Source organism: Oryctolagus cuniculus, chromosome X (assembly GCF_051225735.1).
Source record: "Oryctolagus cuniculus isolate XC-2025 breed Fujian yellow rabbit chromosome X, ASM5122573v1, whole genome shotgun sequence".
NCBI classification, from domain to species: domain Eukaryota; kingdom Metazoa; phylum Chordata; class Mammalia; order Lagomorpha; family Leporidae; genus Oryctolagus; species Oryctolagus cuniculus.
The window spans coordinates 4,551,833-4,570,802 of record NC_142888.1 but is presented as its reverse complement, the minus strand read 5'-3'; the positions used below and the strand labels follow the sequence as shown (position 1 = coordinate 4,570,802).

The 18,970-nt window shown below is 40.8% G+C and overlaps 1 protein-coding gene across 6 annotated transcripts in view; it reads right to left on the bottom strand.

Annotated features, from left to right (window-relative positions):
• PPEF1 (protein phosphatase with EF-hand domain 1) overlaps positions 1-18,970 on the bottom strand; it is a 140,664-nt gene that overhangs the window by 53,426 nt on the left and 68,268 nt on the right. For all 6 annotated transcript variants that reach the window (XM_008272402.5, XM_070067279.2, XM_051826965.3 and 3 more), the window contains 2 exons: positions 6,206-6,320; positions 1,759-1,805 (listed from right to left, as the gene is read on the bottom strand). In XM_008272402.5, coding sequence (XP_008270624.1) covers positions 1,759-1,805; positions 6,206-6,320 — 162 coding nt within the window. The remainder of the gene's footprint in view (positions 1-1,758; positions 1,806-6,205; positions 6,321-18,970) is intronic.

Here is an 18,970-nt window from a genome sequence, read left to right as displayed (position 1 = left end):
GAAAAGGACAAAGCACTGACCTTTCAAGTTAGACACCGTCATAGGGCTGGAGCTTCCTCAGACATCCCCACGTGCTGCCCTTTCAGTGCACTGCCTCGGTCTCCGGACATTCATTTGCCATAAGCTAAGTGACCCAGTGCCATCAGCACAAGCTCCCCTTGTCACTCTCCCTTCTCAGACCCCATTAACCACACCTTCTTTTCAGTTTGCTTAAAAAATGCTTTTAATAAGGGAAAAGCAGGTCTTTATTCTGTCCTCACAAATTCCTTTAAAATAATAATACATAGTCAGGGCGTTTTGCTGTTCCATTGTAAAAAACACTAACAAATAATATTATTGATCAGCTCTTCCCTCCCGCTACTTGACAGTAGTTGTTATTTTCTTCTTCTTCTAAATCAACTCTACTGTGTATATGTAAGGTATACTCCATGATGTTATGGGATAGCTGTAGATAGTAAAAAGGTTCCTGTAGCGAAGCAGGTGAATGTATCCCTCATCTCACATGCTTACCCAGCTCTGCTTGTTTTTGTGGTAAGAGCAGCTACAATCTACTCGTTTCTCATGAGTCCCATCCACAGTACAGTTTTATTAACTATCATCCTCCTGTTGCACATTAGATCTCTTTTCAGTTTCTTAAAGAGCAATCTTGCTACTATCAATGGCTTATCCCTCACTTTCCCCCTTTAAAACAGGCAATTTCATGATTCTGGTGTGTTTGGTTCAATCCGGGTCTAAGATGTGTTTTACCTTTTTCTCACTCAAGCTTGCCAAAATTCTAATTCATGGTTCCTGCATACTCCTGTTTCCTAAACACCGGCTCCTCTCCCTCTGCTCAAATCTATCCTGAACAGAACAGTCCCCTACTCTTTCATCACTGACCTCACAATCTACTTCCTCAACACTCTTATTGGTTAGCTCTCAAAATATTCCTTGCTCCATCTGAATGCTATATTTTACCTTTGGTTCCTTATATAGTGCTTCTTACCACCTACCTCCTCCTGTTCATTCTTACATTAGTGACTTCCAGTTTTATATGCTCCCTATAGTTTTGTGGACAGAATTAATGAAACTCATCAAGATACTCTTTCCTCATCTGTCTACTCCAGAGTCCCATCCATGACCACACTTTAATATCTTCAACCTCCGCTCAAGACATTTTTTAAATGCCTTGGACTTTAAGTGACTACTTTCTGAATTTTATTTATTCAACTTCTTTCCCTTTTATATCCTTCCCAAAACCTCTAGTGAAAGAATTACATTTGTTACTGGTCTCCACACCCCCTGCCCCTCTCCTCCTCCCTCAGACTGTAATTGTCAATCGCAGGAGTGAACTTCTGAACATTTAGAAAGAAGTTGGGTGCTGCATTATATAATACCCATTCTCTAAACTGTACAACTGTGCACTGCAAGAGAAGATTGGCATGTGACATGCTCAATTCTAAATAAAACCAAAATAAAATAGAACTGCTTCCTCTTCATATTGTAGCATCTAGACATTTACGTCATAACAAGAACAATAAATGCAATCAAGTGAAAGTCCTAATGGATGTACAGATAGTAATAATGTTGAACAAAGACCCAAGTTAAATTTTTAAAAAATGTATGAGCTATGTATTTAAATTGACAAATCTTTTAGATTCTTGGATAAAAACTATTACATTTATATCTGTCCATATATCTAACAAAACTAATATTATTGTCTGCCCTAGGACAACCCTCCTAACCTGAACATAGAAACGTGACAAAATAATCATTTACCTTATAGAAGATCATAAAAAGGTCATCAAGTTTCCCATGCAAATCACCTAGAATGCAAATGAACAATCACAATCAGTAGGAAACAAGGCACAATGCCCACTGTCTTATTTTTTTTTTAAGATTTATTTATTTTATTTGAGAGAGAGAGAGAGAAAATTTTCATCTGCTGGTTCATTCACCAAATTGCTGCAATGGCCCAAGGCCGGGCCAAGCCAAACCCAGGAGCCAGGAGCCTCTTCCGGGTCTCCCATATGGGTGCAGGAGCTCAACGCACTTGGGCCATCTTCCACTGCTTTCCCAGGCACATCAGCAGGGCGCTGGGTCAGAAGTGGAGCAGCCAAGACTTGAATCAATGTCCATATGGGATGCCAGTGTCACAGGTGGGGGGCTTAACTCACTATGCCACAATGCTGCCTTCCCCATTGTCTTATAAAATCGTTAAACTGAAACACTGCTGATATACTTCAAGTGTTCTCAGGACATTAGATTTTTATCCTATGATGATGTTAATTCAAAGGTAATTTGCAGGGTGGCCATTTGGCACAGCAGTTAAGATGCTCCTATCGCACACCAGAGCGCCTAGTTCTGTTTCTGATGTCAGCTTCCTACTAACATGCAGCCTAGGAGGCAGTGGTGACGGCTCAAGTACTTGGGTCCCTGCCACCTGTGTGGGAGACCTGGATTGAATTCTCAGTTCCTGGCTTCCCCATGGTCCAGCCCCAGCTGTTACAGGCATTTGAGAAGTTTATCAGCTGATAGAAGATCTATTTTATCCTTTCTTTTCTTTTTTTAAAGGCAATTTGTTTGCATAGCACTCTTTTCTTACCTCCTCTCAGAGCACAGTATCCAGTAGCACAAATACCTGTTCACTCTAGCCGTTTACATGGGGTTTCGCTGACTCTGGGCCAAGCACTGAGCTGAGGGTTTTACATGAATTACCTTGTGCAATACATGCTGTGAGATAGGTATTCTTTTCACCATTCTCATTTTACAAGTGAGGCACGGAATAGTTAGGTTTAGGCAGCTACCCAGCTAGCAACTATCAGAGCTGGTATTCAAACCCAACTTTATGTGGCTTCAAACTCCAGCTGGGAGCAATTAGTCCTGCTGCGTACAGTGTAATCCCCAGGGGAGCAGTAACAGTATCCATCTTAGTCAGCATTAAACCCACAAGAGCCTCCTGTAGTAGCTGGTGCACAGTAGGCACTCAATAAACACAGTTAATCACTAAATGCGTAGCTGTTTAAAGCTATATTTTAAAGAACAAGCTCCAGCAGTAGCATCTGAAATTTAAAAATTGTAAGTATATGGTTGACATTCTTTTGATGACAGTTACAGGAAATAAAAAAGAAAGCCAACTAAGGGAAACCAAATGAATCTATGAAGCCCTTAATTAAAAAGTAACAGTGATCATGTGAATATTCAAAAGCCTTATTTGGATAACTATTGCTAGGTAAAGTATCTGTCTTTCATAAGCTCTGTTCATAAATTTTATTCTTAATTACCATAGAATTTAATTTAGGAATACTCTTCCTCAGTTTGCTTAAAGTCCCACAATCAGATTAATCAAATATATGCAACAGAAGACACTAATTATACTGAGAACAATAAAATTAAAACCCCATGTCACCAGAACTTAGTTATAAAATATGGCAATATCAATTATAATATTTAGTTATAATATTAAGAGCATAATATTCACATTAATATATTGTATGTTTAAATATCATTGATTTTAATACAGTTGTACTCCAAATATAAGGAAATAAAGGTAGAAGGATTTCTAATTAGACAGCAAATTAAAAACTTGTATCATAGGAATATAGACACAAAAATATTTCTACTGTAAACAAAACCATGAATACAGAATTGGTTATCATTTATAACACAGCTGTAGACTAGAAAGTTTCCTATATTTCATGCATGTTAAGAACTATGCAGTTGGGCCAGTGCTGTGGCATAGTGGGTAAAGCCGCTGCCTGCAGTGCCAGCATCCCATATGGGTGACGGTTCGAGTCCTGGCTGCTCCACTTCTGTTCCAGCTCTCTGCTATGACCTGGGAAAGCAACAGAAGGTGGTCCGAGTCCTTGGGCCCCTGCACCCGCATCGGAGGCCCAGAAGAAGCTCCTGGCTCCTGGCTCCTGGCTCCAGATCGGCACAGCTCCGGCTGTTACGGCCAGTTGGAAAGTGAACCAGCGGATGGAAGACCTCTCTCTCTCTGTCTCTCCTTCTCTCTGTTTAACTCTGACTTTCAAAGTAAATAAATAAATCTTAAAGAGAGAGAGAGAGAGAGAGAAAGAGAGAGAGAAAGAACTATGCAGGCATTATTTAGATGTCCATATAAAAATGCATCATGAAATTAAAATAATGGTAAATTTTGAACACAATTTCTCTCCCTTTCCTAATACTATCTTAAATAAAAGATGGTTTTTGAAAAGATGGCTCCAATTCTAACTTTATAAATTGTAAAAAATTTCACATTTTTGAAATTTTGATGATGACCAAACTTTCCAAGTTCAATGGGCCATTAAAGATAAAAAATAATAATTCCTATATTAAGAGAACATACTGGTCTTTGGTTTTCCTTCTCGCAATGTTTCTAAGTGGACAAACTCTGGAAATAAATGTCCAAGATGAAGGAATATTTAAATGAATGGAATTGTCCAATCAACCTAACCCATAGTTTTTGTCTCATGATGGAAATTGAAATATCAACCAAACAGGATACGGTGAGAGTCAGCAGACATAGCGTTGCCCCTAACTGGGGCACAGAAAACCTGGTTTTTAATTCTGACACTGCCATTAAGTAGCCTAGTGGGTGGAGGTGGGGGTGGGGGTAGTACACAGAAATGCATATAATGCACTTTCCTCTCAGGGCCTCAATTTCATCCTTAAGAGCAAAGGGTAGACTAGACCATCTCTCTCTCTCTTTTTTTTTTTAAGATTTATTTATTTATTTGAAAGTCAAGAGTTACACAGAGAGAGGAGAGGCAGAGAGAGAGAGAGAGTCTTCCATCCGATGGTTCACTCCCCAGCTGGCCGCAACAGCAGGAGCTGCAGTGATCAGAAGTCAGGAGCCAGGAGCCAGGAGCTTCTTTGAGGTCTCCCACACAGGTACAGGGGCCCAAGGACGTGGACCATCCTCTACTGGTTTCCCAGGCCATAGCAGAGAGCTGGATCGGAAGTGGAGCAGCCAGGTCTGGAATCCGCGCCCACAGGGGATGCCGGCGCTTCAGGCCAGGGCGTTAACCCACTGCGCCACAGCACTGGCTCCTACTAGACCATCTCTGTAAGAACCCCATCTCTGTAAGAACCCCTCAGTTCTTACACTATGGGATGCTAGCATTCCCTTGCCCTCTAGTTAATTCATATCTTCTTCCAGATTCCATTCACCAAACATTAAGTCTGTAATGGTATACTGGAAACACACCTTCTATTTTGGCTTTAATATGATGGCAAATCCAGCCCTGGATCACATGCTGGCAGGGTTTCCTGAGCCTTATGACTCTAAGTGCTTTATTTCCATGAAAAGTAAGGCCCCCAGTGCTAAGGCATATCATCTACAAGTCAGAGACCGGGTGGCCTGGCTGTGCTGGAACTGAACCTTTAGAGAGTCTTCAAAGACCTCAGTTAGGACATGAGCTCTGCACTTGCTACCTCAAATCCCTCTCACCACGGTCAGATGCTGGGCATGGGAATGGTTTAATTAGATTGTCAGATCCACTTCTACCTAGCAGAAACACAGGCTAAAAATTGATTCGGAAAATAACAATCACTGTTTTGTAACCCGAAGGCTTAATTAGAAGTAAGGGAATTGCTGTTCCTTCCATGCACCCCATTCTCAGGCAGTTGCAAGCACGCTGAGCACCAACTGTGATGAATTTCAATGTGTACTCTTTCTGGAAGCAATATCCTGCCAGGCTGACCTATATGATAACAGAATCTCAAATCTTGTTATTTAGAAGAACAAGAAACAGATTTCTGGGACATTCCCACTCTTCTACAGGCTGCAGAGACCAGTTGGAAAAATCTAAAACAGCAGCCAAGGGCAATACATAGTTTACTCTCCAGCTTGACTTGGGCTTTTGTCTACCCCACGTAAGTGGCACGCAGAGACCCACCTAGAAAAAGCAACGTGCAACAAAGATAATGAGAGCTAGACGGAGGGCAAAGAACACTTATTCCACCCATGGGTGGTTTTCCATATTAAAATGCTGCCTGCCTTTATAAAAAGCTATGAGTTCTTTTAATTTCTCACATAATTAATTCCTACCAGCTGGTATGCAAAACAAAGACAAGATGGGGAACAGTATTATCATGATAGATAATTCTATATTAACATTTTTCCCTTAACACAGTCCAATTTACACAGTTTTCAAGTTAGGCAAATGATCTAGGACCAAGAGGCTCCTAAATATTAATTTGACAACTCTAGTCTGAAACTTACCACAGATTGTTATCTCTTTGGAGGGAGAAGTATTTATGTGAGTGAAATTCGACTTCTGCATGAGGATTTTCTTGGTTTCAAACAGCACCTCTAAGACATAATGAGCATGAAGTATCTGCGAGGGGGAAGCAGAAGAAAGAGATGTAATAATCCAGGAGGCAAGATGCGGCTGTGTAGAAAACTATAACATGGAGCGCGTGAGCACAATGTAGGTTGCTGCATTTCAAGCTGCAGCTAAGTCATTCACAGCTTTGTCTACCACATAACAAGCCCTCAGTAGATATTTGTAATTGAACGAATGACTGGTTCCTAAGACATTTACATCTTTGTAACTGACATTATCCATCTGCAAACATTTCTGATTATTCTTGGTCCATAGAGCCCAAAGAGGTGATAGGACAAAAGGAGACCGCCTTGGCCCTAAAACATGTGCAAGTAATAATAATAAGAGGAGAGAAGCAGAGGGCATTTGTCTAGTGGTTAGGATGCCTGCATCTCACACTGGCGTGCCTGCGTAAGTATTCCTGGCTCTGGCTGTTGGCCCTGGCTTCATGTTAATGAAGACCCATGGAAACAACAGTGATGGTTCAAGTGATTGGGTCCCTGTCACCTACACAGGAGACCTAGATTGAGTTCCCTGCTCTTGGCGTCAACCTGGCCCAGCCTTGGCCATTGTGGACATTTGGGGAATGAGCCAGCAGATGGGAGCTCTATATTTATATCTGTCCTTTTCTCTCTGCCTCTCAAGTAAATAAATCAGTCTAAAAAAAAAGAAAGAAAGAAAAGAAAAAAAAAGGAGAGAGCGAGCATGAGAGCATGCAAAAGAGAACAACCAGGGCTAGTGTTGTAGCAGAATGGGAAAGCTGCTATCTGCGATGCCAGCATCCCATATGGGCGCCGGTTCGAGTCCTAGGTCCTGGCTTCTCCACTTCTAATCCAGCTCCCTGCTAATGCACCTGAGAAAACAGCAAAAGACGGCCCAAGTGCTTGGGCCCCTGTGTGTCTCCCCTATTTGGGAGGCCCAGATAGAGCTCCTGGCTTCAACTGGGCCCAGCTCTGGCTGTTGTAAACCATTTGGGGAGGTAACCAGCAGATGGAAGATCTCTGTATCTACTTTTCTCTCTGTAACTCTGCCTTCCCAATAAATAAATAAATTATTTTTTAAAGAAAGAGAACAAGTAGACAAAGTTTGTTGAAGAGGTATTGCTTTGTGTTTGTTGGGACATCCTGCCATCTGAAATGGAAAGTAGGTGTTGCTGGGCTCAGATCTTACAAGGCAGCCAGAATGGCTCCCGAGGAACTTCTGAATCAGACCTCCCAGTATGGCTCCAATATTTGAAATACAGCCTTGAGAATTTTCTGAACAACAAGCACATTTCTGTAAAATCTAATTATAAAACATATTCCAAACCCCAGTAAAGCACTTGGATTATCTCCTATTTATTACTATTCATCCCATTACTCTTCTGTAATTACAGCGTTCACGAGATTATAACTTTTTAAGTATAGGTTTACTTCATTTTTCCCCTGGGTGTTGTTCTTATAATATACTTGTCATTTTCCCTTTTTTCAGTTATAAAATATTTCAAGTACATAGCCCAAAATATAGCAGAGATGTGACTACCACACAAATTTAGTAGATAGTAACACAACTTTAAGTTTCAGAATTACTTAGCACTGTGCTGTCCAATATGGTAGCCACATGGGGTATTACGGACTTGAAATCTGAACTGAGATGCACTGAAAGTGCAAATTCATAGTAGACTTCAAAAAGTCAGTATAAAGGAAGAAAGTAAAAGATCTCATGAATAATTTTAATACAATTGCCCATTAAAATGATAAGATTTTGTGGCCGATGTTGTGGTACAGCATGTTAAGCTGCCACCTACAATGCCAGCATCCCTTATGGGCACCAGTTCGAGTCCTGATTGTTCTACTTCCCATCCAGCTCACTGCTAACGTACCTGGGAAAGCAGCAGAAGATGGCCCAAGTGCTTGGGCCCTTGCATCCATGTGGGGAAACCCAGATGGAGTTCCAGGCTCCTGGCTTCAGCCTTACCCAGAACCAGCCATCGTGGCCATTTGAGGGAATGAACCAGCAGATGGAAGCTCGCTCTCTCTCTCTCTCTCTCTCGATCTGTGTGTGTATGTGTCTCCCTGTCTGTAACTCTGCCTTTCAAAAAAAAATAACTTTTTTTTTTTTGACAGGCAGAGTGGACAGTGAGAGAGAGAGAGAGAGAGAGAGAGAAAGGTCTTCCTTTGCCGTTGGTTCACTCTCCAATGGCCGCCGCGGCCGGCGCGCTGCGGCCGGCACACCGCGCTGATCCGATGGCAGGAGCCAGGAGCCAGGTGCTTTTCCTGGTCTCCCATGGGGTGCAGGGCCCAAGCACCTGGGCCATCCTCCACTGCATTAAAAATTATAATATTTATATATTAAGTATATTATTAAAATTAATTTCATCTTTTTTACTTTAAATGTGACTACTAGAAATTCTAAATTATGTACATGGCTCATATTATATTTCTATTAGAAAGCACTGGTGTAAATTACTGAAGGCTGAAAGAAGGGCCATAGCTATATTTGGTTCAGATATTGCCCTGAGTATAGGCTTAAGGTAGAACCCTTTAAGCCAATACTCTCTCATGGTACCCTGAAATTTCCATTTTCATACCTATAAAAATAATAATTTTTTCTTCCCTAGGCCCTAAAACATATGATTTAAGTTTTAGAATTTTCATGATTAAATACTTGTTGCAGGGCAGGCATTAAGGTACAATGGTTATTAAGCCACTGCTTGGGACACCTGCATCTCATATTAAAAAGTGCCTCGGATTGAGTTCTGGCTCCTCCACTTTTTTTTATGATTTATTTATTTGAAAGTTGGAGTTATACGGGGGGTGGGGGCTGGGGGGTCTTCCATCCACTGGCTCACTCCCCAATTGGTCACAACAGCCAGAGCTGAGCCAATCCAAAGCCAGGAGCCGGGAGCTTCTTCCAGGTCTCCCAGGTGGGTGCAGGGGCCCCAGGACTTGGGCCATCTTCTACTGCTATCCCAGGCCATAGCACAGAGCTGGATTGGAAAAGAAGCAGCCGGGACTAGAACCGGTGTCCATATGGGATGTGGGTGCTTCAGGCCAGGGCATTAACCCACTGCGCCACAGCACTGGCCCCTCCTCCTCCTCCTCTTTTGATCTAGCTTCCTGTTGGTGAACCTGAGAGGCAGCAGGTACTGGCCCAAGTAATTGAGTTCCTGCTACCCACAAGGGAGAATGAAGTTGAGTTCCTGACTCCTGGTTTTGGCCTGGCCAGCCCTGTCCGTTGTGGGCATTTGGGGAGTGAACCAGTGGAAGGAAGACCTCTTGGTGTTTCTCCCTCTTTCTCTGTCACTCTGCCTTTCAAATAAATAAATAAAACTTAAAAATAAATACTTGTTTTAAAGAGACAGGAAACAGGATTTCTGAGAATTAGGAGGAAACAGAAGGGCCCCTGGATACTGATTAATGAGGAGAAGCCCACAATTCATGTGTATCCAAGACTTAATGGGCTGAATGTAGTTCCCCACAAAAGCTTCTAAATCCATTTAATCCACAACTTGAATCAAAATTTAAACATGACCGTTCCTTTAGCCACATTTTAGAGCCATGGGCAAAAGCATTTTTGTATAATGGCTTATGCCAGCACATCTGTTGATTCCCAGCACTGGGTTCAGTGTTACCTTAACAGGTCCATTTGTAGCACTGATCAGAGTAGTTGTTTTTCCAAAATGTTAAATTAACATAATGACTAAAAATATATTGCAACAACTGAAAATCCTTTTCATTAAAATAACTTTTCTGGGTCCTAGCTTGGCTAAAAACTACTTTGGTTTTGGTTTTAGAATTATTTATTTGTTTGTTTGAAAGGCAGAGAGAAATTCCCCAAATGTCTATGGGGACTAGACCAGATTGAAGCCAGGAGTCAAGAGCTCACTTTGGGTCTCCCTCAAGTACTTGGTCTCCCAATTCGGGCAGGGACCAAGTACCTGAACCATCATCTGCTGCCTCCTAGGGTGTACAGTAGCAGGAGTGCTGGAATCAGAAGCAGGGCTGCAACTTGAACCGAGGTACTCAGACATGGGATATTGGATATGGGATATGGGATGTGTCTTAATTGCTGTGCCAAATGTCTGCTCCAGGAGGTAAGCATCTTACCCAGCACCCTAAATGCTAGTCTACATGCCCACTTCTAAAATCACTGCTAATATTAGTATTTTTTAAAGGATTTCATTTAATAGCATTATAATTGGGCTTATAAGTGCAATATTAAATACTCAAAACAATTAATTCAGATATTGGTTTCTACATTTATAAACATATTCAGATGTAATAACAAGTTAAATGAAGTACTCATTAAAAGGCAGTGAAGGTGAATCAGCCCTAAAGGCATTCGGATCTGGCTGAAAAGCCCATGAGAGTATTTCAGGCATGGAAAGCCAAGACACTCTGGCAAAAAGATCTCTGTGAGTGAGATCCCAGTGGAAAGAACAGGTCTTCAAAAAAGGAGGTACCTTTCTCTGAAGGGAGGAGAGAACCTCCACTTTGACTATGACCTTGTCTAAACAAGATAAGAATCGGAGAACTCAGAGGGCTTCCATAGCCTTGGAAACTCATGACTGGAGCACAGGGAGATTACTGATGCCATAGACAGGAGTGTCAATTGGTAAAGTCAACAACAGGAGTCACTGTGCACTTACTCCTCATGTAGGATCTCTGTCCTTAATGTGCTGTGCATTGAGATTTAATGCTATAACGAGTACTCAAACAATATATTTCACTTTGTGTTTCTATGGGGGTGCAAACTGTTGAAATCTTTACTTAATGCATACTAAACTGATCCTCTGTTAAAAAAAAAAAAAAGAAATTATCAACTCCCAACTTGACTCTCACTGGGATTAAACATGACAATAGGTCTGATCTGATTTCATCATCATTTAAAAAAAATCATCTATTATTTTTCACTTTATGTTTCTGTGTGGGAGCAAACTGTTGAAATCCATACTTAATGTATACTAAGCTGATCTTCTGTATATTAAGATAATCGAAAATGAATCTTGATGTGAATGGAAGGGGAGAGGGAGTGGGAAAGGGGAGGGTTGTGGGTGGGAGGGACGGTATGGGGGGGAAGCCATTGTAATCCATAAATCGTACTTTGGAAATTTATATTCATTAAATAAAAGTTAAAAAAAATATATAAAATGGGGGAAAAAAAAGGCAGTGAAGGAGGAAAATACTACCGTTAAAGGACCATTTCTTTTTGTTTTAAAAGGAACTAGTTTTTGAATGGACAACTAATTTTTAGTTGACATAAAAATTGAAGTGGTAAAAAGGGATAGAATAATGAAAAGTAAATTTCATTCTTCCCTAGACATCAGTCCCAGATCCCTGTTTCCAGAAACAGCCACAAGTAAGTGTCTTCCGTATTTTTCCCAAAAATATCCTATGCATTTTAAAGCATACAAAAATTAATATAATCACACATAAATATGCAAATATATATGTAAATGTATAATCCCTTAAATAAAATGTGGTATATCCATACAAATTAATATATATCATTTGGCTAACCTGGGAAAGAAGTACTGGTATATGCTACAGAATGGGTGAACAGTAAAAACATGCTAAGTGAAAGAGGCAGACATAAAAGACCTCCTATTTTGGACAATCTCTTTCATATGTAATGTCCACATTAGAAAACTCCATAGAGACAGAAAGGAAATTAGTGGTTGCCAAGGATTTAAGGAGATGAGAAAAGGATGTCACTGCTACTGGGTAGAGGGCTTTGGGGATGATAAAATGTTCTGGAATTAAATAGCAGCAAGAGTTGCACAACATTTTGAACATACTAAAAACCACTGAATTATACACTTTGAAACAGTTAAATGATTAATTTTGTTATGTGAATTTTATCTCAGTTTTTAAAAATCAAGATATATAATCCTTAATTTTTTATGCATGGGAACATATACACTGCTTTGAAACTTTTATTTCTCCTGTAACAACATAACTTTTTCAATTTCATACAGTCAGAATTATCAATCTTTCCCATTATGGCTCCTTGGATTCATGTATATTTTATTACCTTGAACATATGAAGCATATTTTTGTTAATCTGGGAGGCAGAGAGCGAGCTCCTAACTGCTGATTCACTCCCCAAATGCCTGCAATGACCAGGACTGGGCCTCGCCAAGGCTGGGAGCCAGGAGCTCAATCTGGCAGAGAATCAACCACTCTCAGACCCTACATTGGCAGGAAGCTGGAACTGGGAGCCAAAACCTGGACTCAAACCTAAGCACTCTGATATGACAACCAGGCATCCCAATCAGCAGCTTAACCGCTGTACTGAATGCCTGCCACTAAGCAGTTAATGTTATTATCTAAATATCTCTTTCCATTATTTGTGGTGTGTCTCAGTTTTCTTTCATGCATCCTATAGTCTCCTTTATTTGTAGCGAGTTCTGGACATTGTGCAAGGGGTTTTCAAAATTCATGGAAAGTACATATTATAAAAAAAAATGAGAGATTTCAAGATGTTTTTGCACAAAAGTAAACTCATCTTTTAATTCCATTTTCCATGAACTTTTTGAAGCACCTTGTATATGAAAAATTAGAGACATGATTTAAAAGCCTATTTACTTCCAAAGAGGATTTAAATTCATTGTTGGTAGGTGGCTAGGAGCACAAGTTATCTAGGATGATCTTAATTCAGTTTTGGAATTAGATAATTCAAAGCTATACTTCAACCTCTGCAGAGCCAGGCAACTTCCAGTTCACTCTTACTCCTCCAGTCTGCCCTCAAGGCCCTAACCTGAGAATGAGGGTTTGGGGTGGTTTCAGGCAAATGGTGGAGTAGGTAGCTCTGAAGTGCCATCCCTGCAGAGAAAAACTGAGAAATCAAGCAAAAAAAAAAAAAAACTGAGAATCAACTTTGTCATAACTCTGAGAAATGTTCAAAATTTACAACAGTTAAACACACACTTAAGAGAACTTACAATGGCCATCTCATGCAGGAAGTCAAGACTAAGGCAGTTGTAATGGCCTAAGAAGTGAAGGGGGGCTGGGGTGCAGCGGCACTGTGGCACAGTGGATTAAAGCCCCAGTCTACAGCGCCAGCATCTCATATGGACGCCAGTTTGAGTCCCAGCTGCTCCACTTCCAATCTGGCAGAAGGCAGTAGAAGATGGCCCAGGTCCTTGGGCCCCTGCACCCATGTGGGAGACCCGGAGGAAGCTCCTGGCTCCTGCCTCTGGATCGGCACCACTCTGGCTGTTGTGGCCAACTGGGGAGTGAACCAGAGGATGGAAGACCTCTCTCTCTCTCTCCCTCTCTCTCTCTCTACCTCTCCTTCTCTCACTGTGTAACTCTGATTATTCAAGTAATCTTTTTTTTAAAGATTTATTTTATTTATTTGAAAGACAGAGTTACAGAGAGAGGTAGAGAGATAGAGAGGTTTTCCATCCGCTGGTTCACTCCCCAACTGGCCACAACGGCGAGAGCTGGGCCAATCTGAAGCCAGGAGCCAGGAGCTTCTTCTGGGCCTCCCATGTGGATGCAGGGGCCCAAGGACTTGGGCCATCTTCTACTGCTTTCTCAGGCCATAGCAGAGAGCTAGAACAGAAGTGGAGCAGCCAGGACTAGAACCGGCGACCAATTGGGATGCTGGTGCTTCAGGCCAGGGCTTTAACCCACAGCGCTGGCCCCAATAAATAAATCTTTTTTTTTTTTAATGAATGGGGTACCCCAATAGAGCCTGTAAAGATGAAGAGAGATTTGTTTCTTCTCCTTCTCCTCCCCTCTCTCCCCCCTACCATTCACTGAAAGACACAGAGATGGAAACAGAGAGGCAAAGACCAAGAGAGAGATCTTTCATTCACTGGTTCATTCCTCAAATGCCTACAGAAACCAGGAGCCAGGAACTTAATCTGGGTCTCCCACATGGGTGGGAGAGATCCAAGCACTTGAACCATCACTTGTTGCCTCCCAGGGTGCATATGAGCGGGAATTCTAGAATTGGAATCAGAACCAGGACTTGAACCTAGGTACTCTGATATTGGATGCAGACATCACAAGCAATGCCTTAACCATTGCACCAAATGCTCATGCCCTCTCCGTTTTTTCAAATGGCTCCTGGTGTCCAAGGAATTTTCTGTCGAAACAGTAGAGGAGCACCAGCTACAGGAACAGAAACTTCAGAAATGGCACACACCATAGAAAACTCCCAACAACAGAATACACATTTTTCCCAAGTATACATGGAACAATCTCCAGGGTAGACCACATGTTGGGCCACAAAATATGCCTCAATAAACTTGAAAGGAGTGAAATCATGCAAAGTACCATCTCTGACCACAATGGATTGAAACATCAATAACAGAAGCAAAACTGGAAAATTCACAAATATGTGGCAATTACACAACATATTCTTAAACAATCCATGGGCTTAAAAAAATTGAAAGTTACAAGGACAACTAGAAGATAGTTTGAGGTGAATGAAAATGAAAACATAACATACCAAATCTTATGGGATACAGCAGAAATGTATAGGTGTAAATGGCTGCATTAGAAATAAAGACCTCAAATCAATAACCTACCAACACTTTAATGAGCTGGAAAACAAAAGCAAACTAAACTCAAAGCTAGCTGAAGAAAATGAGGATTGCAGTGGAGATAAATGAAATGGAAAACAGAAAAACAATAAAGAATATCAACAAAACAAAAAGTTATTTGAAAAGATGAAAAATTCTTTAGCTAGAATGATTAAGAAAAAACAGAAAATGCAAGTAATTAAAATCAGAAAATAAAATGAGGCCATTATCATTCATCTTATAGAAATAAAAAAAGATTATAAGTGCATACTATAAGCAAGTATACGCTGACAGATAGCTTAGATGAAATGGACAAATTTCTAGAAACACACAAATTACCAACATAGATTCAGGAAGAAACAGAAAATCTGAACAGATCTAGAACAAGTAGAGACATCAGATCAGTAATCAAAAACTTCCTCACAAAGAAAAATCCAAAACCAGATGGCTTCACTGATGAACTCCATTAAACATTTAAACAAGAATTAACACCAGTCCTTCTCCAACTCTTCCAAGAAGTAGAATAAGAAGGGAGTAGGTATTTGGTCTAGCACTTAAGACACTGGTTAAGATCCATGCATCCACATTGGAGTGGTTCGATTCAATTTGAGGCTCTGGATCCTGACTACAGGTTCCTGCTAATGCAGACCCTGGGAGGGAGCAGTGATGGTTCAAGTAATTAGGACCCTGCCACCCACATGGGAGACCTGGATTGATTTCCCAGCTACTGGCTTCAGCCTGGCCCAGTGCTACCCATTGTAGCCATTTGGAATATGAACCAGCAGGTGGGAGCTTGCTCACTCACTCTCTTTCTCTCATAAGTAAATATAACTTAAAAACAAAAACAGGACTGGCATTTGTCAAACAAGTTAAGCTGCCACCTGGGACAATCACATCTCATATCAGAATGTCTGTTTTGAGTCCCAGTTCCATTCTCCATTCCAGTTTCCAGTTATTGCACACCTTGGGAGGTACCAGATGATGGCTCAAGTACTCAAGTCCCTGCTACCCATGTGGGAGATCCAGACTGAGTTCCCAACTCCTGTAGTTGGCCTGGCCCAGTCCTTGCTGCTATAAACATTTGAAAAGTAAAGCAGCAGATAGGAGATCTCTCTCTCTGTTTCTCTGCCTTTCAAATAAGTAAAACAAATATTTAAATATTTTTATAAAGAAATAGAAGAGGAAACAATTCCTAGCTCATTCAATAAGACCAGTATTAACCTGATGCTACAACCAAAGATATTACAAGAAAAAAGTACAGATAAATAGCTCTTACAAATATAGATTCAAAAATCCTGAACAAAACACCAGCAAACCAAATTCAACAACAGTCTAAAGGAATTACATACAAGGACCAAGTTGGAAGTATCCCAGGAATATATAGGTAGTTCAACATAAGAAAATTAACCAATGTATTACATCACATCAATAAAATGAAGGAAAAAGAAACACAAAATTACCATAAATGATGCAGAAAAATCATTTGACAAAATCCAATACTCTCATGATGAAACCATACAGAAAACTGAGACTAGAAGGAAACATCCCCAACATGACACAAGGAATTTATGAAAAAAATCACAACTAACATCAAACTCAATGGTGAAAGACTGAAAACTTTCCCTCTAAGATCAGAGATAAGAAAAACATGCCAATTTCAACACTGCTATTTAATATCGTGCTGGAAGTACTAGCCAGAGAAATTAGGCAAGAAAAAGAAACAAAAGGTATCCATTTCAGAAGAGAGGAAATAGGGGCAGGTGTTCAGCCTAGCAATTAATACGCCTGCATCCCGTATTGGAGTGCCTGGATTCAAGTCATGGCTCCACTTCTGATTCCAGCTTCTTGCTACTGTAGACCCAGGGAGGCAGCAGGTGATAGCTCAAGTAGTTGGCTCTCTGCTACCCATGTGGGGAAACATGGATTGAGTTCCCAACTCTCAGCTTCACCCTGGCCCAGCCCTGGCTGTTGCAGGTATTTGGGGAGTGAACCAATAAATGGGAGCTGTGTGTGTGTGTGTGTGTGTGTGTGTCTGCTTCTCAAATAAATGAATGAATGAATTTTTTTAAAAAGGAAGCAGTTAAACTATCTCCATTTACAGATAACATGACCTTGTATATGGAATATACCAAAGAATCTACATACACACAAAAACTACTAGAGTTAATAAGTCTATTCAGCAAAGTTGCAAAATAAAAAATCAACATTAAAACAATGAATAATCCGAAAAGGAATTAAGAAAGCAATTTTTTTACAACATCTAATGAAAGAATAAAAATCCCTAATAATAAATTTAACAAGATGGTGAAAGATTTGAAAGATTCTACTGAAAACTACAAAACATTGCTGAAATCAAAGAAGGCACAAATAAATGGAAAGACATCCTATGCTCATGGATTGGAAGATTTACTATAATCAAGATGGCAATCCCTCCCAAAATGATCTACCTATTCAGTGCAATCCCTATCAGGATCTCAAAAGGCTCTTTTGAAGAAATGGAAAATCTGATCCACAAAGTCATTGCAAGGAGCTCCAAATAGCCAGAAAAATATTGAAAAGAAACAAAACTGAAGGATTCATTTTTCCCCATTTAAAAATATACTATAAAACTAGCATAATCAAGACAGTGTGGCACTGGCATAAAGACAGACACAAAGACCAATAGAATAAAATTGAGACTCCAAAAACAAAGCCCATATATCTATGACATATTGATATTTGGCATGGGTGCCATGACCAATCAGTGGAGGAAAGAACAGTTTCTTCAAAAATGGTATTGTAATACCTGCATGTGCAAAGAATTAAGTTTGATCCCTACCTTAAACCATATGTAGAAATTAACTCAAAATGGCTTATAGGGGGCCAATGCTGTAGTGTAGCAGGTAAAGCCACCGCCTACAATGCTGGCATCCCATATGGGAACAGGTTTGAGTCCTGCCTGCTCCACTTCTGATCCAGCCCTTTGCTATAGCCTGAAGAAGCAGTAGAAGATGGCCCAAGTCCCTGGGCCCCTGTACTCATGTGGGAGACCCAGAGGAAGCTCCTGGCTCCTGGTTTCGGATCAGTACAGCTCCAGCCATTGCAGCCAACTGGGGAGTGAACCAGTGGATGGAGGACTCGTCCCCCCCACCCTGCCTCTCCTCCTCTCTCTGTGTAATTGACTTTCAAATAGATAAATCTTCTTTTAAAAAAATGGCTTATAGACCTAAATGTAAGATCTAAAACTATAAAACTCTCAGGAGAAACCATGAAGAGTGGAGGTGGCATTTGGCATGGCAGTTAGGATGCCACTTGGGGTACTCATATCCCCTATGGAAGTGCTAGGGTTTGAGTCCTGGCTCCACTTCTGATTCTAGCTTCCTGCTAATGGGCACCCTGGGAGGCAGCAGGTGATAGCTGAAGTATTTGGGTCCCTCCCACCCACATGGGAGACCTAGATTGAGTTATGGGCTCCTGGCTTTGGCCTTGGCTATTTTGAGTATTTAGGGAGTGAACCAGCAGATGGAAGTTCTTTCTGTCTTTGTCTCTGTATTGCTCTTTCAAATAAAAAATATTTAAAAAGAAAACATAAGGATAAATCATCACAGTCTTGGATTTGGCAATAGATTCTTAGAAGTGACACCAAAAGCACAAGCAAACCAAAGGAAAAATATGAATAAATTGGACTTCACCAAAATTAAAAACTTTTGTGTATCAAAATACATTGTCAGGAAAGTAAAGAGATAACCTACAGAATGGGAGAAAATGTTTACAAATCTTCTATCTAGGGGCCAGTGTTTTGGTGTAGCAGGTTAAGCTACCTGCAATGCCAGCATCCCTTATGGATGCAGGTTCATGTCCTGGCTGCTCCACTTCCAATCCAGTTCCCTATTAATGTGCCTGAGAAAGCAGCAGAAGATAGCCCAAGTGCTTGGGCCCCTGCAGCCACGTGGAAGACCCAGACAAAGCTCCTGGCTCCCAGCTTAAGCCTGGCTCAGCCCTAGCCATTGCGAGTATTTGGGGAGTGAACCAGAGGATGGAAGACCTCTCTGTCTGTCTGTCTGTCTGTCTCTCTCTCTGCCTCTGTCTCTGCCTCTCTGTAACTCTGCCTTTCAAATAAATAAATAAATCACTTGACAAATCATCTATATAATCAGGAACTTAT